The sequence below is a fragment of the Betta splendens genome, chromosome 11 (assembly GCF_900634795.4).
Source record: "Betta splendens chromosome 11, fBetSpl5.4, whole genome shotgun sequence".
In the NCBI taxonomy this organism is placed as follows: domain Eukaryota; kingdom Metazoa; phylum Chordata; class Actinopteri; order Anabantiformes; family Osphronemidae; genus Betta; species Betta splendens.
Window position 1 is genome coordinate 8,153,103 of NC_040891.2, and position 27,127 is coordinate 8,180,229.

The 27,127-nt window shown below is 47.8% G+C and overlaps 2 protein-coding genes across 5 annotated transcripts; both read left to right on the forward strand.

The window, feature by feature from the left end:
- The first annotated feature begins 1,165 nt into the window (after positions 1-1,165).
- On the forward strand, positions 1,166-22,613 carry cdk6 (cyclin-dependent kinase 6). 2 transcript variants are annotated; one of them, XM_029167287.3, is made up of 8 exons: positions 1,166-1,398; positions 2,231-2,581; positions 4,634-4,769; positions 8,224-8,391; positions 16,523-16,632; positions 19,741-19,791; positions 19,874-20,009; positions 20,092-22,613. In XM_029167287.3, exons 2-8 carry the CDS (start codon positions 2,358-2,360, stop codon positions 20,242-20,244), a joined length of 978 nt encoding a protein of 325 aa, XP_029023120.1. In that variant the 5' UTR covers positions 1,166-1,398; positions 2,231-2,357; the 3' UTR covers positions 20,245-22,613. The 2 variants fall into 2 exon arrangements, with proteins under 2 accessions (XP_029023120.1, XP_055369062.1); XM_055513087.1 differs by having other exon boundaries at positions 1,166-1,393.
- Positions 22,614-22,906: 293 nt separating this feature from the next.
- fam133b (family with sequence similarity 133 member B) lies at positions 22,907-27,008 on the forward strand. Of its 3 annotated transcripts, XM_029167311.3 has the most exons (10): positions 22,910-23,080; positions 23,577-23,674; positions 24,364-24,442; positions 24,555-24,668; positions 24,767-24,799; positions 24,933-25,004; positions 25,141-25,239; positions 25,349-25,393; positions 26,210-26,260; positions 26,335-27,008. In XM_029167311.3, the coding sequence occupies exons 1-10, from the start codon at positions 23,057-23,059 to the stop codon at positions 26,428-26,430; spliced, it is 711 nt and encodes a 236-aa protein (XP_029023144.1). In that variant the 5' UTR covers positions 22,910-23,056; the 3' UTR covers positions 26,431-27,008. The 3 variants fall into 3 exon arrangements, with proteins under 3 accessions (XP_055369066.1, XP_029023145.1, XP_029023144.1); XM_055513091.1 differs by lacking the exon at positions 26,210-26,260 and having other exon boundaries at positions 22,907-23,080; XM_029167312.3 differs by lacking the exon at positions 25,349-25,393 and having other exon boundaries at positions 22,908-23,080.
- Positions 27,009-27,127: the final 119 nt, after the last annotated feature.

Consider the following 27,127-nt stretch of genomic DNA (forward strand, 5'->3'; position numbering starts at 1 on the left):
TGATCTTCAGTGTCTCTCGCAATGAGGTTAAGATAATAGAGCAGGTTACACGCCTGTAGTCGGCTATTCATTGGAATAATCTGACATCAAGTCCTGTCATGTCTAAACCGTGTCCGGTAGAGAAAATGTCAAACACAGGCTTTATGTTGAAGCCTGAACAGTTTACACACAGGACATGGACATTCATTTACAAAAGAAAAGTAATAAATAGAGCAAATATTTTTTTTTTAATTAATAAAGAAAAGTGATCAATATATCAAATCCAAATCCAATGCAATAATCAAATTCTTAAATGCTGAGCTGGAAGTAAATGAAATTGGCAGTAAAAACAATTAAATACAAATCTTAAGTTTTATCACTTATTTTTTATTCATATTTAGTACATTATTATTGATATCGATAAATTTAATACGTTATTATTTATTCGCAAGAACGAATTCACCTTTACACATTTTTTTTTGTTGTACAAACATTCAAATGCAATATTTGACCTGAAATAATGATAGCAGTGAGGAGAGGACTGTTTTATTTCGTCACATTGTGACGGGTAGGACTGAAGGCAGGGGGGGGGGGGGTCCCCGGGGCCACCCATCGGGCCACCGGGCCTTGAACCTGACCCCTCGGGACCATCCTGGTCAAACTGCTTCCCCGCTTTGTTTACGCAGCAGCAGCAGCTCCTCGGGGACACGGATAGCGCACCCCCCCCCCCCCTGCGGTGCTCCCCGTGACACGGGAGACAAAACCCGCGGAGAGAGGACTATGAATGGTAAAAGCACCGAGGAGGCCGCGGCCGAGCAGAAAGGGGAGGCGGTGTGCCTTTGTAGTCGTGGAGGAATGCGGAAATGTCCCCGCTCCGTGTCAAACCTCTCTGAAGGGGGTCAGGCCACATTGAGCCGGCGTGGGAAAGCCAGGCCGAGACGGAGCTCACACGGGCTGCAGTTGCGCGGTCCTGCGCGGGGATCAACGCGAGGAAGGAGAGGGAGAAATGAGGAAAGTGGAAGGAAGAGCGTGGTTTTGGAGAGTAACATCACGCGTTTGCCTTTGTCCTATGACCCCCCCCACACACACACACAGAAACGCACACACACACAAACGCACGCACGCACGCCGACTCCCCCCACCTTCCACGCGCAGCCTCGCAGTGAGAGTGTGTGTGCGTTTTCGCAAGCCTTCCTCCTCCTCCTCCTCCCTCGTTTGAATGCGTCTACTTGGGCTGGTGCAGTCTGAGGGATGGGGGGTTAGAGCCTGCGCCGTCCAACTACCTGTGTGGCCCCCGCATGGAGGACAGCGGACAGGGATGCGTTTGGCGCAGGACGCTTCATCCGAGACGCGAATGCCGCCTCAGCATTTTTTCGGGCATGCCGACGTTACGACATTTTATTGACAACACAAAGCAAGGTAAACACTAAAACGAGGGCTATTTGAGCAGAGTTTGATACCACGTGTCTCTGTGAGGCTGGAAACGCCGCGTTGCAATCCACCGACGTTAGAAATACGGAAATGGAGAGAATATACGATTTAAAGCAGCTACAATGTATTTCAATTAGGCTCTTTGAGTTCACGCACAAATAAATTAGAAAAAAATTGAGGAAGCCGTCAGCGCAAGTGAAAACGTGCCTAAAACACAGCTGCGGGATTGTTTTATGCTTTTGCAACAATTTCGGGCTCGAATCGCGGGTTTTACTGTGTTTTGAAAGGTTTGTTGCTGTAGGAAGTCCAGACAATGCAATCAGTAGACAGCCACGTGCTCGCCAAGTTTGCGTCGCCCCACGCAGAAACACAGGTCAAATAAAATATCAGGGGAAACAGTCGCATAGGTAACGTGGGACCTTAAATCAGCTTGTTGTGTGAAGTTTGTGCGCTCAGTTAGTTTATTATAATAATCATTTAACAGCGTTAGAACCCATACGAAGAGACCTTTGGCAACGCCGCGGGTGGAGTGAACATTTGGATGCGCAAAAGCAGCCCATCTGGCGCAAATCTCCCCCCGAAATGGGCGAAATGCGGCTCATTTGAATTATTTTACATTACTTTGCGCTAGAAGTAGGAGGACAAGAGCTGCCGTGCGTAATAGGAGGAGGAGGAGTGGAAGTTGGGACGCGGCGCTGCTCTTGTGTTGATGGTCGGAATAAAAACATGACAGTCCTGTTATTGCCTACCTGGAGCCACAGTTTGAGCAAATCTGACAAAAGATGGTGTGCTCCCCCATCTGTGTCTCCCTGTCGTCTAGGCATCGCGCGTGCCATCGCTTTTCTGTGAATATGCCTTTGTGAGCGACTCTCCGGCTCGCCACCCTCCGCCGGGATTCCCCGCAATATTTTCGACGAGAGAGGAACGCTGCAAAGTAAAACGGAAAAATGGACAAAGAGAGCATTGGCACTCAGTACGAGCCCGTGGCCGAGATCGGAGAAGGCGCCTATGGGAAGGTGTACAAGGCGAGAGATTTGAAGAACGGAGGACGCTTCGTAGCCCTAAAGCGAGTTCGCGTCCAGACGGAGGAGGAGGGCATGCCGCTCTCCACCATCCGGGAGGTGGCGGTACTGAGGCAGCTCGAGGCCTTTGAGCACCCCAATGTCGTCAGGTAAGTGAAGAGGGGGGGGGGCAGTTGGGCAGCCCAGTGTTGGTGTGTACCTATGTGTGTGTATGTGTGGGAGCGTCTGAGCGATTACTGGTCATTACACCCAATCGTACCCCACTTCCTTTTAACGGGTATTTGTGGCAAAGTGCTGCCTCGTGTGATCTTTGGGGCTCTGATCTTGCAGCAGAAGTCACTCTTTGCGGACATTATGACAAGCCACGGGTTGCATTCGGTCCTGCTCGTCTCCAGCCCCCATCGGCGGCCGTAGGAGCACACCAGTAGGAGTCATTCTTTCCTGCACTGGTGGCTTCCTCTAGTTTGAAACCCCACCTCCTCCTCAAGATCATTGTTGGCCTCCAATCACAATGATCCACCTCATGCACATGTGTAAGATGTCAATCTCCATTCGGCATCCCTGCACCCTTAGACTAATCATGGGCTTTATAATGTGTTATAATTGTGTTACATATGAAACATTCAGTGGCTGTGATTATTATTAGTGCTCCATGCTGTCATACGTATAACTGCAGGGGCCCAGTCTGTGCATAGAGGCCACTTTCTTTCAGTTTTGTTATGAATTGTTCATTCGGAGGCCACTTGTTAGAAACTGCGTCATACGTTGGCACTGGCCAAGGTCTGTCCTTGGTCCTTGTTTTATTATGGAATATTGAGCGCGCCGGGATCGGAAGGGAAGCTCTAAATGGACACGTCTGAAACATGGCCGCTGCCCTTGTGCCTCTAACAATAATTCCCCAGCAGATCAATGAGGGATGGAGGATAACGGCCCTGGTTTGCTCCAAATGGCATCTCAACATGTTTCGTTCCCTCGGGAAGACAAATATGTCGAAAGCTTTTACTTTGGTCAGCTTCAACAAGTGGTGTTTGCACTTTCTAAAATAAACTAATGGTTTAATGTGCAGAAGCATCTACTGCAATAAATTAGTGCAAGTGTCTTTAAGGGACCTCACTATCTTTCAATTTAGCTTCTCCAAGCAGCTCAGGCCGGGAAGGGTGCATTGTGGGCATTCTGTGTGATCCCTAGCAACCCGTGGTTGTTTGTAATGAGGCCCATTATTCATTCCATATGTTTAGTGTCCGTCGAGAGCCCCCATTGTAGCCCAACAATCGAGCCGTGAGGAGCGTTTAACCCCAGCGCTTCAAAAGGCGGGCGCACGACACTAGTACCTCGGACAACCGGCTTCACGCTCACTGTTCCTGCTCCAACTTGGGCCCTGATTACAAGAGTGTTGGCATGGGCGCCCGATGGCCTGGTGAATAGGCACCGGGAGTTTTTAAGGAGTCATTTTTCCATGCTTTGATTTAAAAAGCTTTAGAGCAGAACATTCATCATCCAAACCATCATTTTTCATAAAGTCATAATTGTATCAGCAATGTTGAATTGAAATTAGATATTCTGTGTTAGATTTGATGCCCGTTAGTCAGTTCAGGGTTTATCTTCACGTAACCATGACAATGCGAAGCTACGCGTGGCTTTGTAACGCACGCTACTGTACCAACACAACATTTCACGCTGAAAGATGCAGCAGCTTCACGCCACTTCCCATGGAGCACCGGGAGTTGTCATAGTGCCGCCGGAGGAATGCCGCTCGTGGTCCCCACCTCTTTGTAGAGGACATGCTGCACGGCTTTACCAGCATAATCTAGATTCTTGGCTGCCCAGAGAAACGCGGCCATTAGCACTTTATACGGGACCGCCTCGGAGTGGCTTTCAGACGAGACATGTTAAAAGTTAATTCTTAGCTGCCTAATGCAGTAAATATGTGCAGAGGACACAAGCTCAGCTTGTTGTAAACTTTCTGGTTTGATACTAAATCAGTTGGATTGCTTCAAAATATGTCAAGAATAAGAATAATACAGTGTGTCTGAAATCTAGCTTTACTACTCACCAGCGTTACCTCTAAAGTCTATAATAAATGAGTTTACAAGGGATTTATGATGAACATAAGTTAAGATGTTGCTGTTCAATAAATGTCTCTTCACTGTTGAGCCCATGAAATCCAACTCCTGATCCCCCCCTGTTCCTCCTCCTTCTAGGTTGTTTGATGTGTGCACGGTCTCTCGGACCGACCGCGAAACCAAACTGACTCTGGTCTTTGAGCACGTGGATCAGGACCTGACCACCTACCTGGAGAAGGCCCCAGACCCCGGCGTACCCCCCGAGACCATCAAGGTAGCGATCGCTGATGTGTCTACAGGCCCAAAGGCACAAATACATTGCTTCAGTTTATTCATGTAGCTTCAAAAGTCAACTGAAAAAGGTTTGGACCTACATACTATAGGAGAGATTCCTAAAGCTACCAATTTGTGAATTGGAACTCCTGATTTATTGCCTTAGAGGCAATCAAAACATTTTGAAAAGTGTAAGAGCTGAAGTTGTGATATTATTTTCTTTTCCCATTTGAGAAAAATATTACGATCTAATCCTCCTGGCTTGGAGGCTGCACGACCGCAGCCGTGTCTATAGCTACTGAGTGCGTTTTCTTGGCCAGAGACGGGTGCAACTCCCTGCGACATCAGAGGTACCGGGGCGTTTTAAAGGGCAACACATGTGGCAGATGGGCTCCAAATTAGAGGCTCCCCGCCTTCTCTATTTTCACTCTGCCCCCGCGTTCCAACTTTGCACTATTGCAGATGGGAAGGAGGAAAAACAAAGTCCGTATTTAAATGCTTTTTCTTTGTGTTCTACAAGTCGAGCTCCCCCGTTTTGACGGCACTGGGTATTTCTGGGTCAACCGCACGATATCGGTTTCTTCACTTCAATAAATCCGACGAGTGTCCACTTACTGTTTCGCCAAAAGGTCGGAAGCCGACGTGCCACCAGCTCCGTTCCCGTGTAATAGTTTCCTTTTTGTTTAATCTTTCCCACACGAATCCCGTTCAGAAATCACTCTCGCGTTTCGCCCCAAGGTCTGTAGGTACATTACAGAGGGATATCTATTTTTGGGAAGCGTGGCCGTCGAGTTTAAAGTGTCATTTTGGAAACGGAGAACTTTGGGAAGCTAAAGAAACCACTGTTATTAACTGGGTGGCTGTTTTGTAAAGATTTTGTGTCGACTGGTAATGATGTGCCGCTGTGCAAGCGTAGACGAGCCAGGTAGATCTCACCTGAGGCTTTCCCAGGGCATTGTAGTGTGTTCCATCTCTATACTTCATACAAAATGCCTTTTACGCTGTAGTTTTAGCCTTTTTTTAGTCATTTGAAATTCAAATTTAGCATGTATTTTGTGTTTGACCCTGGCAGAGAAAGGGATTAGGTTTAATCATCAACAGTCCTTGTACTTGTACTGGAGTCCGGTTCAGTCCTCATCTACATCTACCTGTACCCCTGTGATGGAACTCATACCTCTTCAAGTGTCACCTCACTCCACGGCAAAGAGAGCATTAACCTCAAGGAAACCGGACCAGCACTCTGCACCCACGACGGCCCCCCCACCCTCACTACCCGCCCCAGCCTTCCTTAGACTCCAGACCCACCACATGGTCATTGATGAAAGAGGCCCTCCTCCAGCAATCAAATGAGCTGGAAGATCATCAAGCGGCCGGGCTGCCCCGGCATCGGGGCCGCCGAGCCGGGCCAGCGCTTGGGTCTCACACACCCTCCTCCACCGCTACCGTCCAAGCTTCCACAGCTCTATTCTGTGGGCCCATAAAGGGGGAGGTTAATGAAGCATGGGGAGGGAATTACACTACGCTAACCGGCAGATGTCTCGTATTGTGCCTGGCTACAATAAACAATATGGCTGCCTCTGGTGCATTTGCATTAGAAAAGGAGGTGCACTCGGAAAGCCATGTTTTGACTGCGTCTTCCAGTGGCCTGACTACTATTTTTCCCCCTGGTCCTCCTGCTTTTTAGGGTCAGATCTGTTGCCTCCCTGTGTGATTTCGCTTCTTCCTGGCCAAGGTTGTTTGTCGTGCCTTTGGTTGAAGTGCTGCCAGCCGAAGGCAGCTGTGAGCTGAGACTTGTGTGTCTTTTCGCAGCTGAAATCGCCATTTTGTTGTTTTGTGTTGTCTCGGATCGGGCCGATTTCTCTTTGCTCTCTGGCACCCGCTCTTGAACCTCGACCAGGCCCATTTTGACCGTGGACTTTAAAAGGGAGACGGTTAAAGTTGTTCTCGCGCCGTCGGACATAGCTGGAATATTTGCCGTCACTCTTCCGCGACCGTAATTAATACAGCAGACAAGATGGCACACAGGCCAAGGGGCCAAGATTGTTTGTGTTTGTCCAAGAGTCACACTTCTGAGATAATTAGTGTTTACTAGGAAATGCTGCTGAAAGGAAGCATGGTGAAATGGCTATTTAAAGCAGAGAGGAACTGATGGAGGGGCTGTGTTATTGTGTCGCCCCCCCCCTCCACACACACACACACACACACACACAATGCTTCCCTTCTCACTAGGTCATGGCTGGTTGGAGATGTAAAAAGGAAGGCCTGTTTATGCATCCTGCCTGGCCCTGGGTCAGAGGGCACCCACACATGTGCATGCTACGCACACACACACACACAGGGAAACGGACCGAGCTTCCCTGTGTGTACAAACTCTCATCACTCTGAGCGCGGGGCGCTCGGCCGCCTCCTCCGCCCGCGCCACTCGCTAATGTTTTCTGCTTGAGTGTGCAGACCCCTTTGACTCACTCACCAGCTGGTGGACCAGTGAATGGGCCTTGGGCGCAGGTCCATGACACTTGTGAGGTCCTGGCGGTGGGCTTCAGGACTGTTCCTATGGGGCGTGCATGTATAGGAGGGAGTGTGTGTGGGTTTTGGAGGCTTGGATGAACACATCCTGCATTACTTCATTCCGGCTTTTCTGTTGCTGTTTGTTTTCACATTAACATGTCTGCTCTCTAGACTTGCGTTGATCAGACTCCGCCATAATCGCACGCCCGCAGATTTGCCTTTTTGATAAGGCTCATTTATTTACAGGTGCTGGACGTGCTCGAGCATTTCGGTCCGTGAAGAACAAGTCTCAGCCGGTCGATTCCTGTTCACGCCAGTTGACTTTTGTTATTGTGTCGGGGCTGCGATGCCTGTGGCCGTTTCTGGGGTCAGCGTTTGGGCACATAAAGAGAGTGAGTGCCAATTAAGTCAGGCAGGACAGCTGCTGAGAAACAGATCTGTGTGTGTGTGTGTGTGTGTGTGTGTGTGTGTGTGTGTGTGTGTGTGTGTGTGTGTGTGTGTGTGTGTGTGTGTGTGTGTGTGTGTGTGTGTGTGTGTGTGTGTGTGTGTGTGTGTGTGTGTGTGTGCGCACGTGCGTGCGTGCGTCTGTCTGTCTGTCGGTTATCTAACATCTGCCACATTTGATGAGAAAAGAAACAGGCCTTCTCTAGTTAACTCCCCTGATGCCAGGATGCTTTATACCTCACATTGCAGACTGTTGTCATTCAGGCCTTTTATTATCTTGTTTGAAAGATGAATTATTAGGAAAGCTGCTGCGGATGTGCAGGGTCATGAAGCCATCCGTCCTCGACCGCTGGGACCGAGCTATTTAGCGGCAGCTTCAACTTGCTGACGACAGCATGTAAAAGTGTAGATGATTATTTCCATTCCTCTGGTTTGTTTTGGGCCTTTTGTCTTGTTTACCACAGTCCCCTCTCTCTGCTCCTTTTCCTCCTGTTGTCCTACAGGATATGATGTACCAGTTGCTCCAAGGGCTGGACTTCCTGCACTCGCACCGCGTGGTCCACCGCGACCTGAAGCCCCAGAACATCCTGGTCACCAGCGGGGGACAGATCAAACTGGCCGACTTTGGCCTGGCCCGCATCTACAGCTTCCAGATGGCGCTCACCTCGGTGGTGAGTTAAGTCCTTTGAGTTTCCCGACACAGTGAGTTTGAGTGAATCCAAACAAACGGGACCAGGCGTTGCTAGGCCACTGTTTTACAGGCCACATCTGACTTGGTCCAATTAACAATAGATGGAGTCCTATGTTTGTTGGGTCTTTGTACGATACACACATAGTGAATTGTGTTCACACATTGTCTGAGCATCTTTACAGTACAACACACACACACACACTGCCTTGAAGTGCTGTCGCATCTCTAGAGGATTCCATGGAGAGCGTGTAATGTGCAGGAGCGGGCACTTCCAGGCCATCAGCCGGTAGCTTCGCAGCGCCGGCCCAGATGATAGGGCGGCTCTGTGTAAAGTGAGAGCCGAGGGCCCCCGTGGCCTGTCTCAGGAATCTCTCAGTGGCCGTCGCAGACAGGGATGGAACAGACAAGAAGAGACAGGCACCCCTCCCTTCCCTCTGTCGCCGCTTTGATGTTCGACTGTTGAGCTCTGGGCTCTGATGACCAGATAATGCCGGGACGGGGGCTGAAAGGAGCCTTTGGAAGCGTTCGGCGTAAGGGGAGAGATGTTTTATAAACCTTTTCTTATCGACTTCACCCATCACACAGATGCCTTTTAGCTGATGAGCCGGGCCAGATCCCGGATCAGTTTCAGATTTGCTTTGCGCTTAATATTTCACTGGGCACTGACTTGATGCAAATGCTGTGGACGTTGGGATATAATGTACCGCTGGTGCATAGACTGTCTGAATAGCTTGAGTTAATGACCCACATTAGTGTTGGCTATTAAAACTATGTATAATTGACTACCGCTGCCCTACGATGCATGCAAATGTCACAAAATGCACCACAGTGCATTCTGGGTAACGGCGTGACCTGCTTGAACCGATCTCGACCCATTCGTGACATGTCGTGACATCTGAGCTGCATGAGTCGATGCGCCGGACGACTCCACACCCGTGAGCGAGCGCGTTGATGACATTTATTATATGGTGCGTAAATATGCATATGATCAAACAACTCTGCAGAGAGGAATCCCCAGCAGAGCTTCTGTACATTCGCGTCCCTGTAAGTCATTGTGTGGGCAGTTCTAGGTACTGACCCGGGTCTACGTTAGAAATCACACACAGTTAGCTTTTACCTTGTTAGGTTTCTCTCTGTTTGGCTGATGATTAATTGTAGTTCAGATCACGAAGCCAGCGCTCTCACGATTATTTTGAAGGGTGTTTTGATTGTGTTCTCGCTCAGTGTCTCTGTTTTAGTGGATGATAAGACAGAGGGGAGTGAGACGTACCTAACCAGAGAATTTACATAGAGTTACACAATATTTAGTCTGTGTGGTTTCACTGGAGGTTTTGCCTTTTGATTAGGTGTTGTACTTCAATTATGACTAAACGGGGGCGCTTGATATCTGACACTTGTATCTGCAGAGGTGAAATCCCCGGTCTAGTATATTACCCCCGGTCTTAAGTCCTCTATAGTGATCACAAAGAGCCGCTTAACGGCAGTCAGTTTGCACACGCACACACGCACACACACACACTCACTCATTTCCTTCCTCGGTCGTACAGACTGAGCCACAAAAATGAGATGCGTGCGCACATGCACTGACTGCAACGTGAACACGGGATCTTCGGTTCCAGATGAGATGTTCCTGCGTCTGGAATCCCCCTATCAGACACACACACACACACACACACACACACACACACACACACACACACACACACACACACACACACACACACACACACACACACACACACACACTAGTCATCCATTCACTGTTTCCTCTTGCTAATAAAAATAATCTGCACTAAATGCGGTGCACGTGTTCACAAGCGCGCACACACGCGCGCTGTTTAAGAGGATCTTCCCCTTTGCCCAACAGACCAGCAGTTACTTATTTAGTCACCTAAGGCCACCGTTACTGGCAGACAGTGAGCTTTGGAGAACTGCTGTTGCTTAAGCGGCCGACACACTTCTCTCTCACTTTCAAAGTGATTCATTTAGCACTTCTAGAATGACAATATGGCTGAAGTGAGCATTTGCATAAACTCATCAGAAAGAGTCCCTGGCGCCTCTATTTTTCCCTGCGTCGCATACTGAAATGAACACTCTTCTTTTCTGCTGATGTTGATAATCTGGTGAACTTGCTTTCTCCTTTCGCCCTGTGTGTGTGTGTGTGTGTGTGTGTGTGTGTGTGTGTGTGTGTGTGTGTGTGTGTGTGTGTGTGTGTGTGTGTGTGTGTGTGTGTGTGTGTGTGATGCACATACTGTACACGTGACTAACGGTCCCATCGGCTTCACCCACCAACGATGCCCCCCCCCCCTTCAGGGCAGAGGAGAGGGACCACCCATCAGGCTGGTGCAGGGGTCCAGATTAAGCTGCCGGTGACTGTCCCTGGGGGTCTGTTGCTTTGTTGATGGGTTTTTAATGAGTCCAGTCTGGCTACAGCCTCATTGTGGTACCACGGGTGACAAGCAGATGGGAAAAGCTGATGGGTTAATCTGACATACCAGGAGGAGCTCAGGGGACTCTTCTTTTATGGTTGATTCCAATGGGATCCAAGTTCTGCTAAGTTACTTCAGGGAAAGCCCTTCGCCGCCCTCTGTACACCCATGTTATAGAAACGCTCATTCTAATTTCTATTTAAATGCAAATAATGGTCCCTGCAGCAGCAGCAAGTAGGTGAACCAATCCATCAACGTCGTTTCCCCCAAATCCTACGAAAGTAAAAATCTCCCCCGACAGACAACAGCGTTGGCCCTGCAGCAGGTTCAAGCAGCAGCTCCTACGTTTGTAGCGAGACGGAGGAAGAGCCATAATAAACCGTTAAGAGCATATTTCAGTGGCATGTGACGCACCCAGGGATTCTAGAACCTTGTCTCCTGCAGTAACGTGTAAAGCGACAGAGACGCGTACGTCGCCGGCTTCCTTTCCATCGTGGCCAATATAAGACCAGGCCACCGGAAGGTCTCATGAAACCCATTCGCTCTCCTTGATGTCATGTGCGTGTTGTTGCCTGTGAAACTGGATTTGGGAGGCTTCAAGGGGAATGCCACCACTTTTATTTGAAGTCAGGGTCTGCCATCATGACATAGTATATTAGATCCTCCTGAGCATCAAGCATCCATTGAGTCACTTTAAAGCAAATTCACAAGTCATTGGCCATGAGCGTTTTATTGAATCTGATTAAATACCATGTTCCTAGACAGACTCGCTGTTACAGGCTCCTAATAACCGTGTTACCTGATCAAAGGTGTTTTCCCACTTCTTCCCCTCCCACAGTGCTTACCAGAATAAGACGCATATCTCACACGACATTAAAGAAACTGAAACCAGATTCTGTGCCGGTTCTCAAACAGAGGGGCTCTTTGCAATGAGCGAAGTCAGACTCTACTTTGTGTCTGCATTGATAATTTCACTTCGAGAGCGTCTTTCTTTTTCGGGCCCTTGCCGGACTCGAAATATCAGATAAATTGTGTGGGCGTCAGTTAAGGGAATGTGTTGATGGTGGTGCGCCTCATAATGCATATGCACTGCAAACCGCACCGCGCTTATTAATGCTTTATTATTTAATGCCCGATTTATGTAACGGCTCTGAGAAGATGGGTTTTATGACAGACTGCAAGTCTCAGCACACCTTCTGTAATCCACGTAGCGCCGCATGCGGGGAAGGATTAGCAGCCGTTGTGCAACACACTTGAGAAACAAAGAGATGAAGCTGAAATGTCTCAGACCTGATTGGCCAGTCACTGGTCATCACTGTGAGGCTTTAATTTTTAAATTTTTTTTTTTTGCCCCAGACATTGTGTTTCTGCTCTGGACAGACGGTATAAAGGCAGGCGGCGAGCGCGGAGGGGGAAAACCCTGTGCACTGCACGCAGGGGAGCACGTGCAGCGCTCTCTGGGAATGTTTAGATATCTCCTCAAATGGCTTTGCATGGGGAAAAAAAAGGAAAAGCCGTCCTCTGTGCTTTGACTGCAGCCGACTGGAGCAAAGAGGCTGTCCCCAATCTGACATGAGCAAACACACGCACAGTTCACACACAGGCCCATACTGTACATCCAGTGTGTGGCTGAATATGAATATCTCTCTCTCTTTCTATATATATATATATATATATATATATATATATATATCATCAGCTTCGTTTCCTTTTTGCTGACGTCTTACAGCCTTGTCTGTACCAGCAATGGCGAAAGGAGGAGGAGGAGAGAAAAAAAAGAAAAAAATGACAGCATATATCAGGAATTTTCCAGCTAATGATGTGCGGATGTGGTAGCGCTGGAGAGAGCGAGCCACTGACTGTGCTGTCTTTGTTTCGCTTGCTGAGGGCCCCACGCTGCATTCCTGTACGCTGTGCATACTTTGGCAACAGTTGCAGTGCCCGTTTTCTTTTTCTTTTCTTTTTTTTTTTTTTTTATTGTACGCAGTTTGTGCGCTGCTCCGGAGCGTCGTTTCCTCCTCCCTCGGTCTCTCGTTCCCTGCCGCCTCTCGCTCGTTCCTCGTTTCCTCTCCCGTGTTTGCCGGCCTTTTTGCGAAACGACACCAACAAAGAGGGAAAGTGAGGGAGGAGGGAAATAATGGTGTTTACAACATGGCTGACTGCTGCTTTGAATCGACGAGGCCTCTCTGGAGACGCAACATCGTAGCCTTGGCTCTACTGTACTGAGTGCGTAGCTTTGCCCATTAACATCCGCTCAGCTTGTCCATGTGGCTTCTTCAGCCTTTTATCTGTTCCCCTGTAAAATGAACTGTCTTTAATTTGTGGTGGACTGCTTATTGGAATGTAATCAGACCCCAACATAATGAACTGGTGCATGCACGTGCATGTGCAGCAGCTGGTTGGCCACGTCCACCTGAGTGTGTGCGAGTATGAGTGTGTGCACGCAGTGCTGCTCTTTCATCCCGAGCTGAGGGAATGTAAACACAGGCCCCTGGCCAAGCATCCTCCACCTCGGTGCCTCCAGCGCTGAAGCCCTCTGTCCCAAGTCGTCCTCACGGCATTGGATCCGAACAGGTGGCTGCGTTGCTTACGTAATAAACATTGCAATTATTAACTTTGAGCTATGGATTTTGGATGCACAGAGGTGGAAGAAGTGCCCTAAAGGTGTCTCAGCCGAGGGCTTGTTTATGTGCGGCCAGAAAGAACTGGGAGTGGAACCACTAGCTCTTCCACCGGGACCTTAACGCTAACACGTGCATACATATGCAGGCACAAAAACACCACTGGCATCTCCACACAGTTGTCCAGACAATCACATGCATTGTCCCGCTCCGCTGCTGTGCACTGCATGCACAGCGCTCCGGTGCCGCTGGTCCGGATGTTGCATGTCGGGCTCGGAGGTCCGGCCCAGGAGGTCTGAAGGTCCTCTGGGGCAGGAGAAGCCATTTCCTCCCTGAAGCGCAGCAAGCTGCAGCTCTGAGCAGCGAGGGCTGCGGGGGTGGTGGTGAGGGGGAGGATGCTCTCAGCAGAAAGGAATGCCCAGAATGTTGTCCTTTTAATCTGAACCTGAAGTCCGTTTCTTTTCTTCTGCGGCTTCACTGGGACCTCCTCTAGGTGTTTGCAGAGCAGCGGATTCAGGCGTGGAGCTTTGTGTCGCGCCGTCCGGTCCAAACGGTACGCACGGGTCTCCGTTTTCACGGAGCCTGAGCCGAGGAGGGCTGTGAAGGGATGTGTGAAGCAGAGCAGAGAGTGAGAAGGGTGAGAAACAGGGTCTGGGGCAGAAGGAATGTAAAAGTGGTTGGAGAGGAGGAAGGAAGGGCACCGAAGAGGCCACATGGCACCGGGGACGGCCCCGTTCAGCTTTTTTACACCATCCTTTGTGTGGTTAAAGTCGCGTCCGTAAAAACGGCTGCCAAGTCGTGAGCTTGGGTCGTGACTCACACTTTTTTCTGTCATGGCAACATTGAGGTTCGTTTTGTTTAAAAGACCCATGGAGTATTTATTGAAGGCCTGAAGCAGCCTGTGATCAAAGTGCACGCGGGATTATTACAGACTCGCCGAGCGTCGTATGCAGATTTTACTGCGTCGTGGACACGTGTTTTATAGACGGGGGGCTCTGCGGACGGGGGGGGGGGGGGGGGGGGGGGGGGGGGGGGGGGGGTGCATTCTGCAGAGAAGGAGCCAGAGATTACAGGGGGAGAGGAGAATGAGCTGCGCTGCATGGAAAGCAGTGCCGGCAGCTGTTAACATATATAAATAAGCCCTCGGAAGGTTCAAAGCTTTAAAGATGGGAGCTCCGATTCACATGGAACTATGTCAGTCAGCAGCATTCGTTTGCCATGTCCTCGATTTGCATATAAGTAGACCAGCCAAGGGTTTCTAGACCCGATGCATGACTGGGTTGTGATGCCGGATGGAATACGACCACGCTGCTAATGTTGCACTACAAGTGGATCGCAGCAAACCTTTACACGTCTGTCTTCCTGTGTGTGTGTGTGTGTGTGTGTGTGTGCGTGTGATATAAATGCCTCCATCTGACACGTTTTCGAATAAAGCTGTATTGCACCGAGGCGGATGTAGCCCCAGCTCTAGGTTTGTGGTTCTTCCTAGAAGGCTGTGCACGAGCGCGCGTCGGTACCTCGGCCTCTGCGCGGCTGAAGAGCGAACGCAGCTCGCCGGAGGCCGCGCGGCTCCACCAGCGGCTCGGCGCCCGCTGATTGGGCCGCTCGGCTCTCTACGCCTCTATTATCTGCAGCAGCGTGCGGTCGTGGGTCTGATCTCTCTACTGAGGCCACTTTTTTTGTTGTTTCGGTTGTCTGGGAGAAACAGAAGCATTGTAAATGAATGAATTAAGCTGAGAACCTGAATCGATCGAGAAAATCGGAAAGTAGCTCTGCACAAGTTGGACCGTTGCACTTCAGAAAAGCATCAATGGCATCGAGCCGCCTGAACCTATGGGCAGCTACCTCCACTTTCATTCATGCTTTTCTTTGAGGTTTCACTGCTCTAAAAGTTTTCAATGACCCAAGCAGTCGGTCTGTTCATTCTCAGTGCATGCCTCATTTCTGGTCACGTGGCTCAGCCAACACACAGTCAAGTGGCCTCAACTTCCTCCCTTCCACTGAAGCAGGAAGCAGGAGATGAGAAAGTATCACACATCTGCAAAGCACAGCCTCCGGCTCTATTAATAGTGTCATTCAGTTTAGACGAGAAAAATGTGACCAAGCTTCTCTCTTGCCAGTGTCTGTTGACTGCCCCGCTGAAGAATCCCAGCCCGGGGTCGTCTGTGGCCAAGATATGTGACTTGACCTCACGCAGTAACCACAAATAAAAGCCCGCGCTGCACTGAAATGTTTATTTCAGGGGCAGGTGGGAGATAACGTGTTGCCCTGCGACTGGACAAAGCGAGAAGCAACGGATGCCTGAGATCAGATGTGGGGCCTGCTTTAAATAAACAGCTGGTTTCACACAGCACGACCTGTTCTTTAGTGTCTCGCGGCTGATCAGTGCTCACGAGCCCCAGCCGGGTCAAATTAAGGATGGAACAGAGCAACAGTCGAGACTCTAAAGGTCCGATAGAATTTAGCAGAATAAAAGTGCATGAAACTCGCTGAAGTCCAGCTGTTCTAAACCTGACTTTGATCCGATTGCTCCTTTCTGGCCACTGCACCTCAGTCCTTCTGCATACATTAGTGTGCATTAGTGCAAACATTAGCGTCGGACTGCAGGGTCCCCGTGAGCACTGTGCAGCGCACGAAGGAGCCTCCGCAGCCAGAAACTGCTGGAAAAGTCTTCTAGGAAAGCACCTGGAACCAGTCCACCCTCTTGCTAGGGGTCACTGGGTTCTGTCTGGAGGCTTTCCCTACTGTAGCGCTGAACAATGCCGCTGCTTTCCTGCAGGCCACAGCTGCACTTACTTGCACACGCGCTCCCAGTAGAGATCCAGGGACAAATTTAGAAACCACGTTTGGTGCAAAGTGGCACAAAATGGCCGCCGGTGTGCCTCAGGTGGTTGATGCCAGACAGGAAGCGTTTTATTGTGGCAGGAAGGAGCTGTTAATACCAGCCAAGTTTATTCTAAAGCTGTAATAAACAGAATATTAATGCGACTGTATGAATAATGCCTTTTGTGTGTGTGAGTGTGCATTTTCCCAACGCATTTCTGCTGTCTGTGTGTTGCAGGTTGTGACCCTGTGGTACAGAGCCCCCGAGGTCCTCCTCCAGTCCAGCTACGCCACACCAGTGGACCTGTGGAGCGTCGGCTGCATCTTTGCTGAGATGTTCAGGAGACGGTGAGAGAACCCCCCCACGCATCCAGTCATATTTTCACTGTTGATGCGAACTGTCGGCCTCCAACAATATATGGAACACGTTAAAGTAGCAAAACTAGTGAGTGGGGCCGCGCTGAGGTCATGTCGCGTCTCCTTTACTGATTTGTCTTCTAGGCTCACTGTTAAAACCACAATTTATGATCGGAGACCCACAGGAATGTACACACACACACACACACACACTACACACACAAGTACAGGACAGCACTGTTGGTATTTAACAGTGAGGAGCAATTTACCTGTTCACAGTAAAATGAGCTCACAGTAAAAGTTTCTCCCGTTCACCGTCTGCCAGCGCCGCCGCCTCCTCCTCCAGCGGCACCTGTCAGGTGCCCTCGGAGCCGAGAGCGGTCCCTTTTCGGTTGGCTTATCAAACCATTACAGTAATGGCAGCCCGTCGGCTGTGGTTGCAGCATGCGAGGCAAGATTGGGCTTCTTGGTAGAGGTGTTTGTCAGTTTGCGGTCTAACGATCTGCTCTCGCCGGAGACCTGGGCTAATGGCGCTCGAGGAAGGAAAGCCCCCCGTCTCCCGGCGCTCGCGTTCAGTCACGTCGGCGTCTCCTACGGTTTCCGACGGCCGGCGCGTGCATGTGTTCCAGCGCAGATAAGCGCCGTGTGCGTGAGGTGGGGCCGAGTGCCAGGAGGAGCAGCACTTCCTCTCTCAACCGTCCTCGCAGCCGCACATGACGAGCGCGCGCGGTGGGGCCGTGTGGCACGGGGGTGACGCGGGGTGAGGGGGGCCGCGCAGGCAGACGCCCCCCTGAGGCCGCGGTGCTGAGAGGTGTGGGTTATATTGCGCTCAGGCTGTCGTGTGCGTCACGGCCCGGCGCTCCTCCGTCCTCGATCGCCCGGATCCTCTGACCCAGGACATTGCGGCCGATCGGTGCAGACTGGATCTCTAAACTTCCATGTGCCGCATGTCACGTGTTTGTGTTGACTTGGTTTAATACGGGGGGGAGGCTTTGCATTTGGATGCACTGCTGATACTGCAATGTTCTACGCAGTTTGGACCACGTTGCCTTTGTAAAGAAATGTACAAGAAGCGGTGAAATACCACAACATGAAAGTTTGTACAGGAGAGGCCTGTCTGTTTACATAAGGTTGCTTTAAATGAAAGGTGTGTGTGTGTGTGTGTGTGTGTGTGTGTGTGTGTGTGTGTGTGTGTGTGTGTGTGTGTGTGTGTGTGTGTGTGTGTGTGTGTGTGTGTGTGTGTGTGTGTGTGTGTGTGTGTGTGTGTGTGTGTGTTTCCAGTCTGGCATGTGTCCAGCTTTGCACCGAGCCCTTTGATGGCCATGAGCAGAACGTACACACACACACACACACACACACACACACACACACACCCTCTACCCACACACATCTTCCCCTTTCTCTCGCTCTCAGGTGATTAGGACGGCTTTTAAAGGCCACCTGGTAGAGATTAAAGGGCACCTGGAAGACGCAGTGAAAGAACGCACAAGAATACGCGACAAAGAGGGAAACGCAGAGAAAGCGAAGACGAGAAAAGACTTTATTGGTTTTGAAGGGTTGTTGATCCAGAGCTAATCGACGCAGGTACAAGGAACCAGGTTTCAATCTGTTTTCGCTGCCGAACAAACGTGTGCAAATCCAAACGGCGTGAGATTTCCCCCCCGGGGCGCTGTCGTTGCTGAAAACACGGCATTGTTCGAAAACCTGCCCGTCGACTGCGAGGGGAATCGTTGGGAATCGTTGTCTGAGGAATTTGAGCAAATATCATGCAAGCCTGCATCTGCATGGCTGGGATGGCGTCGGCGTGAGTCACGAATGGGAGCGAGCGGGCCAGGGAGCGACATTCCTCATGGGGGGGGGCATCGCTCCCACTTTCACCCGCTGGAGCTCGCTGGGCGAGTCGGGCCTCGGACGCACGCGGCCTGAAGCTTTAAAGCGGGGCCGTCTCTCTCCGCTCCCCGGGCGGTCGAGCGACGCTCCCGCTCGCGTTCCTGAGGTCGTCCCGGTGGAATGTGGGACAGAGCCCTGTTGGCACCGGAGGAAGTGTGACTCAGCTGCTTGTCCCGACTCGGCCTCGGTGCTCCTTTTCCGGCTGTTTGCGTGCGTTTGTGCACGACTACGGATCTCTGAATGGGACGGGGCACGTGCGCTGCGTGTGCACGTGCACGTGCACGCCGCGACCGTCCCCCCTGCGGTGAACCCACAAACCACTCAGGTTTAAAAATGGACCTCTTGGAATTATCAGCCCTACTTGTTTTGGCATGAGGACGTTGCTGTAGGTGATTGTTGCAAAAGGAAAAAACAGTCAGAACAGGTTTGGTCTGACCTTAAAAGACTTCTAGGACTTCTAGACTTCAAGGCCGAGGTGCAAACCTGCAGAAATGCTGCAATCCATTTACTTTTCCTGGATGTTAGAAACCAACTGCATCTAAATCCACCAATGCTGCCGTGTGACTGGTTTCCTGAGTTTGTGGGAAAGTGTGGGTGTCCAGTGCACGGAGCGCTCCTTGCTACAGTAGAAGCTCTACTTCCTGTAGAGCTTCTGTAGCTCCCGTTCGTCCGTCCCCTGGTCCAACAGTCCTTTCTTCACACACGCCTCCGTCCAACTTTCCTACACATTCACACGCAGGCTACAAACACACACACACACACACACACACACACACACACACACACACACACACACACACACACAAGGAATAAACAGGCTCTTTTCGCCGTGCGCAGCAGCCGACGGCCTTGTGCTGATGATGACTACTGGAATCTGTGCGGGTGCCAGGGGTGGGCATGACCGCCCACGGGCTTCCAAAGGCGGCCCAAAGCCACAAGAACCGGCAGAACCCGGGCTGCTGCCCCCCCCCCTCGTCAGTGGCACTACGAATACCGCCTCTCATCCCTGACTACGCCAGATAGCGCCTGCGACTGTGTGGCTACTTCAAACGTTGGCATCGGAGTCACGCATTCCTTTTGTTTTCGGCCCGATTCCGGCGCCGCGGTGCACTGTGGGAAAGTGAACGCGAGCCCTCACATGTCCACGCAACCGATCGCGTGTCAAACTAAAGTGTTTGTTTTTTTTTTAAATTATCCTCTGTCTTCTAGGCCGCTGTTTCGGGGAAACTCAGACGTTGATCAGCTGGGAAAGATATTCGAGTAAGTGTGTCCCTGTGTGTGGGAGCTTAAAACGAGCAAAGGCCCGAGTTTGGAAGCACTGACGAGCGTTGTCATCCCACAGCGTCGTTGGAGTCCCCTCAGCGGAGGACTGGCCCCAGGAGGTGGCCCTGCCACAGAGTGCCTTCACCCCACGGCCCCCTAAGCCCATAGAGGACCTGGTTCCGGACATGGACGAGCAAGGACGGGCCCTCCTCATGGTGGGCGTCCCACCTATAAACGCACCATTCTGCGCACGCAACGCTTCCGTCTAATTGGACCCATTGTTTTCTCTCTCTGCAGCAATTCCTGGCCTTCAACCCCTCCAGGAGGATATCGGCCTTCGCTGCGCTCAGCCACCCCTATTTTCAGAGCGTGGACAGCCACAGTAGAAGCGTGTACGCGGCCCAGCCCATTCCCAGCAACAAGCCCGCCATGGAGGAGAGAACTGCCTGAGGGTTCTCCTGCGGCCTCTCCCCGCATGCAGCGCCCAGCCAACGTATTCAGCTCGGCCCTTTGGAGCAGTGGAGCTTTTTTTTTTTTTTTTTTAAAAAACACTGATCACCAGTTGATGCTGAGTGAACGAAAGAACACGCGTGTCGACGTCGAATCACAGCCGCAACGTGTGTGCACGTCTGGACGGAGCTGCTTCAAATCTGACTGAACAACACTTGTCGAGCTTTGCCTTTAAACTTTCCAGTTGAATCGTTTAGGGCCCACGGATGCCTTCGCCTACACACGGACACATTATCACGTCCAGGGAACCGTCATTCTACCCCTTCATTCAACTTCCTAAACACAGCGATGAGTGAGGCTTAAAATCATTATCAGTGTTAGAAAAACTGTGAGTCAGTGCTTTGTGACATGGACTGAAATACTTTTGTCTAGTCAGCGTACACAGCCCCAACAGCTCTCCTCCTTCCACAAACCCAATGGTTCTACTTGCTGCTTTTACGTTGTTCAACGTTGGTGATGGACCGTGTTATCAATGCAACAGGAGGCTTTCTACTCGGGCTGATGGGCTGCACGCGCCTCTCTGCGACCATTCTTTTTTTTAGATCGCGGCCGGGGCGGATTCAAAGTAAGAGCACGCTCACGGGTGCAACGCCTAGCGTGTGCACAGCCACTGACACACACACACACACACACACACACACACACACACACACCTATGAGACTGTGGGGCATCAGAAGCAAGCCACTCACTGCCATGCCTTGACTCATCGTATTATATCACTGCCACCTTGAGGACGTCCTGAGTAACTGCAGACCAGTAGCAGGATTCTAATGGTTTCTGCTGTCTTCAAGGATGGCCTCACCAATGGGCCGACACCGGTGCTGAGACCATTTATGAAAGACCCTTTAAAGACAAGTGCCTGCCACTCCTTTGGTGTTCATGACTTGCTTTTATTTGTCGTGGGCTTTTATCGATTATTTTTACAATAGTTATTTACTATTTGAATGATACAGTAATGCACAGGCTTGCAGTAGGTGGAGAATGAGCCACCAGCACTATTCAGCATGAAAAACATTTGGCACAGGGTTGTGTCACAAATACTCTGTATTTAATTTTAATTTTATTGACAAGTCTTATATACTTGTTTTCATCAAGTTACTTGATTTTGTGGTTTGTTTGTTTTTTGTTTTTTTTTAGGAAGCTGTGGCATATTCTATATTCTTACACCAATTACACCAACTCTTTCAGATGATTCTAGTATTTGAGTAAGAGTAGTTTGACAGTGTGAGGAATGTAATGAGAGCAGCCATTGGTACTGTGTACAGTATGTAGAGCTAAGCTGTAATGAAAACATGATCCATCGCTGCATCGTCAGCCCGTAGAAGTGTTGGGTAGACGTGGTCGTGAGGGTCCGTGGAACGTTGAATGGCAAAAGTATTTTGTATATTGACCACGCTGGTTGGGTTTGTTGAGTTTAATTTACTTTGTATGGAGAGTGACTTAATGTTTTAGTGTTTTTTTTAACAAAATAATACACAAATGTTTTGTGTAGTTTTTTTTTTTAAGCAGTAAGTCCCGTTATGTATGTTCAGTTTTTAGCAGCAAAGAAAAGGCAAGTTTTGCAGATTTGTATTTTTGTATGTAGTAGTTCTCGCAGAACAGTAACATATTATAACACTGGTTTATATTTTCTTAACAGATAGTGCTGCTAGCACACGCATACAGACGCATTCTCTAACTTTCTCAGGTTCTTGTTATGGATGTCCGAACCTTTCGGACACAGTTTGCACATTCCAGGTCTATACATCCACGATACAACTCCTTCAGGTTTTCTTTACTGACCACAATCTACTGCCATTTGTACTTATCAAGTTTATGTTACTGTAGTGGTTACCTTTTGAAAATAGCTGCCTGTATGTGTCAGCAACTTTTAATTGCTAGATGGCGAACACAATGTAGAATGGTGTGTAATTGTCTGCTTGACTAAGCACTGTGTGAATTGTTGTATTTGGTAATAACTCATGTGCACTGGTGTCAGTGCACAACACAATGATCGCTCCATATACTTTAGGCTTAGGGGTTTACAACATTTAAAATGACTGTTTTCAATGTGTTACTCTTGATACAATCACTGTACGCTTTTTATGACCAGCCTACTGTTGAACTTCTAGAGCTATCCCTTTTAATGAAACATTGCTTCTCCCGTTTTTTTAACTCAACCAGAAATGAATAAAATGTTCCTATGTCGCATCTGCTTTTAACATAAATGGTGACTAGGAACGCAACAATCATGGCATTATTACTCCTGTATGATTGCAGACATATTATCCTGTTGCACCAGTTGAATAAAAAGCAGCTTTTTTACTCATGGAGTTTTTGACTTATTTATAAATAAGTGAGACTACACAGTTATATTTATGTAATGCAACTGTAATTCTACCACCAAGTCCTTTTTCATTCTCCAGGACATATTTTAAATAAATGAATATTTTTATATAATGTATTTTTATGTATTTGTCTTTCACTAGGTATAACTATACAAGTACAGTTTTGTCAAGAAAAATGGCTCGTTTAAATAAATCTGACACAGAAGATAATAACTGTCACCGCATGGCGGCAGAAAAGCGGAAACTGGTGTCAGCTGCTGCTTATCCACGAAGAAGCAAAACGACGCAGAAGAAGAAGAAGAAGAAAAAAAGAAAAGATGGTCGTCAGCTACTATTAACCAAGTCTGATGCGTCTAGGTCGGCGTTAGTAAGGTAACACTGATGTTTTTCTCTGTTGGACATTTCTCGCTTTTTCTGAGGCTACATGGGCAAGAGAGACAACCGAGTGGTGAGTTGTGTTTCGCAGTCGACCTGATTTAACGGTTACTTCTTGTGGGCTAGCAGCTAGCTAACGCTGGGCTAAACACAACCGTTTCGTGTTAGCCGCTGCTAGGTAATGTCGTGGCGAAACGTTGTGATGCTAGGTCTGTGAGCCGGTGGTGCAGCGAGCTAGGCGTTAAAGCGTTTCTCTTTTCCAAACCAGCGTTTATCTAACCGATCTGAAGCCTGTGTGGGTTTCACTCCACGTCGCCAGCTGTTGCTAACACCTAAAGATGAGCGTCAGGAGCAGCTGCTCAGATCCACTGATGTTTTGGACAGTGGTGATGTTGCGCAGTTTTTCCCATTAGTGCTTAGGAATGAAGCAGTAAAGCTTTATTTAGGTGTTCCTAAGTTATAGCAATGCTACTACTTCTACAAGGTTTCTTTTGCTATGATCAGTGGGTCCTCCACCTCGTATTGCATCGTATCTGTCTTGAATGCCTTCCTCTGTTTATATGTTCAAGGCTTACATTAACCCCATTGCTGCTGCGCGAGCCAGGGGTCCGGTACAGAACTCTGGGCCAACGATACAGGATTATCTAAGCAGGCCTCGACCAACATGGTAAGTAAAGGACAAACCTACATTTTCACTCCCGTCTTAATTAACTGACATCTAGTCTTAACTGACATCTCTTAATTAAAATCAAAGTCAAGTCCACTACACTGTCTTTATAAAGTACCCCTTCCCTACCCACACTTGATTACCTAGATCAGGTTTTTTCAGTCAGAAAGTGGAAGATATAATTTTTTTTCCTCCAACCTTTCATGTGAGATGGTAACACGAGGCCTGTGTTTGAGTTTATTTGAAGATGCATGTATACCAATTCAAATGTATCTGACAGCAAGAAGACTGCCTTTTAGAATGAGCCTTTAAACTGTAAAAAAAATGATGCTAAATGCGTTTTTTTTATCATGTTTTACATCAAAGCTTCCAATTTTATGTTTACACATTCAGGACTATGACATTAGATGTCATAGTCCTGAATGTGTAAACCGTAGCCACAAGGGGGCATATTTAATTCACTGTTTGCCAAACATCACTGCCAGCATGGTTTTAATGCAATAACAAATATTGTATTATAGTCTTTAATAAATGGTGTTTTATAAAAGAAAGTTATTAAAAAAACTGAAGAAAACGTCTTCAGTATCTCAAATAAACAAATAACATCTCAAATAAATCTGTAAATTCTGTTTTAAACGCTGCATGGGAGGAAGGTTGACTTCAAAACTCATTCGTTGTGTTTTATTTAGGGAAGAGGTAAAGGAGCAGCTAGAGAAGAAGAAGAAGGGCTCTCGTGCCCTGGCTGACTTTGAGGACAAGATGAATGATGTGTGTATATATAATGTTTCTTGTTTATTTCTATGCATGTCAAAAATATTGAAAAACATTTGGATAAAAATAGATGAATATCCTTACATTGTTTCATATTTACTGTTTTCAGAGATGGAGGAAAGAACTTGCGAAGAATCGTGAGAGGTTGTTAGGTGGAATTGACAAAGAGAGAGACAAAAAGACAACAGAGAGAGAAAAGGAGGAGAAGAAAGACAAAAAGGAGGTGTGGTGTATATATGTTTGTGACATTCGAATGAACTTGCAATGAAATTAGTTTTTACTCACTGTGTTGTTTCTGTTGTTGTTTTTACTTTTGTTAAGAAAAAGAAGAAAGAGAAGAAGAGGTCTAACAGGGTGAGGAGAGACCTCTAGTATTTTGATGGCCAATTGTGCTACAGTCCTGTACTACATGAATCCTTTTATATTTTCCAAACAAGTGAATAATCTCAAGTCTAATAAACCCTGCTGTCATTGTGTTTTGGTCAAGCATTCTTCATCTTCCTCTTCCTCATCGAGTTCTGATTCCTCCAGCAGCTCCTCCTCAGAATCTGAAGATGAGGTAAGTCATTATGGACTACTACAACAAAAAACATTTGTAATGTCTAATATGAATATGAATGATTTGTCCTGTTACAGACCTTATTTTAATACCCAGATACTAATCACTTTCATTGCATTTCTGGTTGTTTTAATAGGATGAAAAGAAGAGCGTGAAGAAAAAGCGTAAGAGAAAGAAGTCATTAGTCAGGCGACCATCAGACAGCTCAGAGGAAGAATCAGACGCTGAAATCAAGGTTCTTCTTGTTTTATTAATCCAACTGTGTGTATACAACAATATATAAAACAGTAGTTAAGACAGACAGTTGTACATCTGTAATAACTAATTATCACCACATTTACTAGATAAAAAAGAAGATTAAGATTAAGCAAGAAGAGGACAAAGATAAGGTAATATCCTGATTATTAAATGAAGTACATAAACCTACTACCATGAATTCTCAGGATGACAAGAGTCACAGAAGAAAAAGGAAGTGAACTGAAGAAGAAGTAATAGAAGAAGTAATATTTGTTTCAGCTGAAGTAAAGGCTTTATTACTTCTTTTCATAGTGGTATATTACATCAAATAATAGTTAAATGCCAGTTGCTGGACTTGAATAGGTTAATAGAAAATCTCTTAGATTTTCAATATATTTATAAATAAACTCCATCACCTGCCATCTCAGCTTGGTTCCTCTTCAAACTCAGATGTTGTGACGAGGAAGTTATTTTCAGTATTCCCAGGAGACGGAAAGCATTTGTGGGATTATTTTAATAATCTTCTCAGAGTGGTGTCATATTATAAGGACCTGGCATTAATTGTGGTGCAGGATTTATAGTGAACCGAAGTGAAAGCATTAGAAACGGAATTAAAGTCTGCACCAATAAGAAATCTGCTTGTGTGCTTAGAAAACAACCGATTGAGAGAAGACCCAGGTTAACGGAACATGCATTCAGCAAGAGATGGAACTGTTCATATTTTGTGATCATGGCTTCATCTGGTAGTGTAGTTCTGCATTAGTAGTAGTTCCACTAAATCAGGTGGTTGTTTTATTAGAAATTGTGCATAGTCCAAAAAAAAAGTGGTAAATTGTGCATAGTCCATATAAGCCCATAAACCTTACATAAAAAGGTTTCACCAACCCAACGGCGGTTACTGTTAAAACTCTGTGATTGTGAAACAGTAATAGAGATGTAATCCAGAACTTTCCTGTTCTTTCCCACAGCCTGAAACCAAGCAGAAAAAGAGAAGTAGTGAGGAAAAAGAGAAAATCACAGTGAGAAAGTTTCTTTTTCCTTGAATGTAGTAGTGGATTAAACTAAACTAAATTATGGTGTTTTGTGTTTCCAGGACAAATCAAAGAAGAAGAGGAAAAAGAAGCATAAGAAACATGGCAGGAAAAAGAAAAAGAAGGCAGCATCTCAGTCTGACTCGGAGCTTGACTGACAACCGTAGCTTTATGCTCCTCTTGTCCTCCCGACTGTTCACTGGTAGTGTTACTTCTGCCTTTCTACCAAAAACATCAGTCATCACAAGGATCAAGGAGTCCTACAGACTTTGAATGCTGGGGTTCTGTGAGTGATGTGAAATCAGGGGAGAGGCCTTCATCCCTCAAAATGGCAACTACTGGTACATATCGTCACATCTGTTGAACTTTATCACCATATTTTTTGCAGACGTGACGTTTTTTTTTCTTTTCTTTGAGTTAAACAAATGGACTGAAGCGGATTACACATTCACTTCCCATAATCTTGAAGACTGTAACTGTCACCATCAGTAAGCTGCCCCTTAAGGAGCCACTCTGTGTGCTTTGTTCCTGACACCTTGCTTTCTGGTTGCTAGATGAGGCTGTTGCGCTAGTGCCTGCGTCATGCATGTAGACCTGATGTCCTGCCAGCCTCACATCGAGGTCGGAATCATGAGCTTCACAGCCCCATTGATAAGAAACGAGTGAGATGAATTGTTACATTGCGGTTTAAATGTATGAGCAATGGGAATTCAATAAAAGTATTGTTTAGCCTTTATTGCTGTTACTTTGTCTCTGAGGTGTTTTTTACAGTTTAAAACTGAAATTTTGTATTTTAAAGCAAGGTTTTTTGCTTTCTAAGCTTCACAGCGTGATAAAGTTAAAGTTAGGTTAAGT

Excerpts from the sequence above, each read along its gene's own strand:
- cdk6 (XM_029167287.3), top strand. The coding sequence starts at position 2,358 with ATGGACAAAGAGAGCATTGGCACTCAGTACGAGCCCGTGGCCGAGATC. Across the intron at positions 2,582-4,633 it reads GAGCACCCCAATGTCGTCAG|GTTGTTTGATGTGTGCACGG; the intron begins GTAAGTGAAGAG and ends TCCTCCTTCTAG. Across the intron at positions 4,770-8,223 it reads TACCCCCCGAGACCATCAAG|GATATGATGTACCAGTTGCT; the intron begins GTAGCGATCGCT and ends GTTGTCCTACAG.
- fam133b (XM_029167311.3), top strand. The coding sequence starts at position 23,057 with ATGGGCAAGAGAGACAACCGAGTG. Across the intron at positions 24,800-24,932 it reads AGAAGAAGAGGTCTAACAGG|CATTCTTCATCTTCCTCTTC; the intron begins GTGAGGAGAGAC and ends GTTTTGGTCAAG. Across the intron at positions 26,261-26,334 it reads AGGAAAAAGAGAAAATCACA|GACAAATCAAAGAAGAAGAG; the intron begins GTGAGAAAGTTT and ends TTGTGTTTCCAG.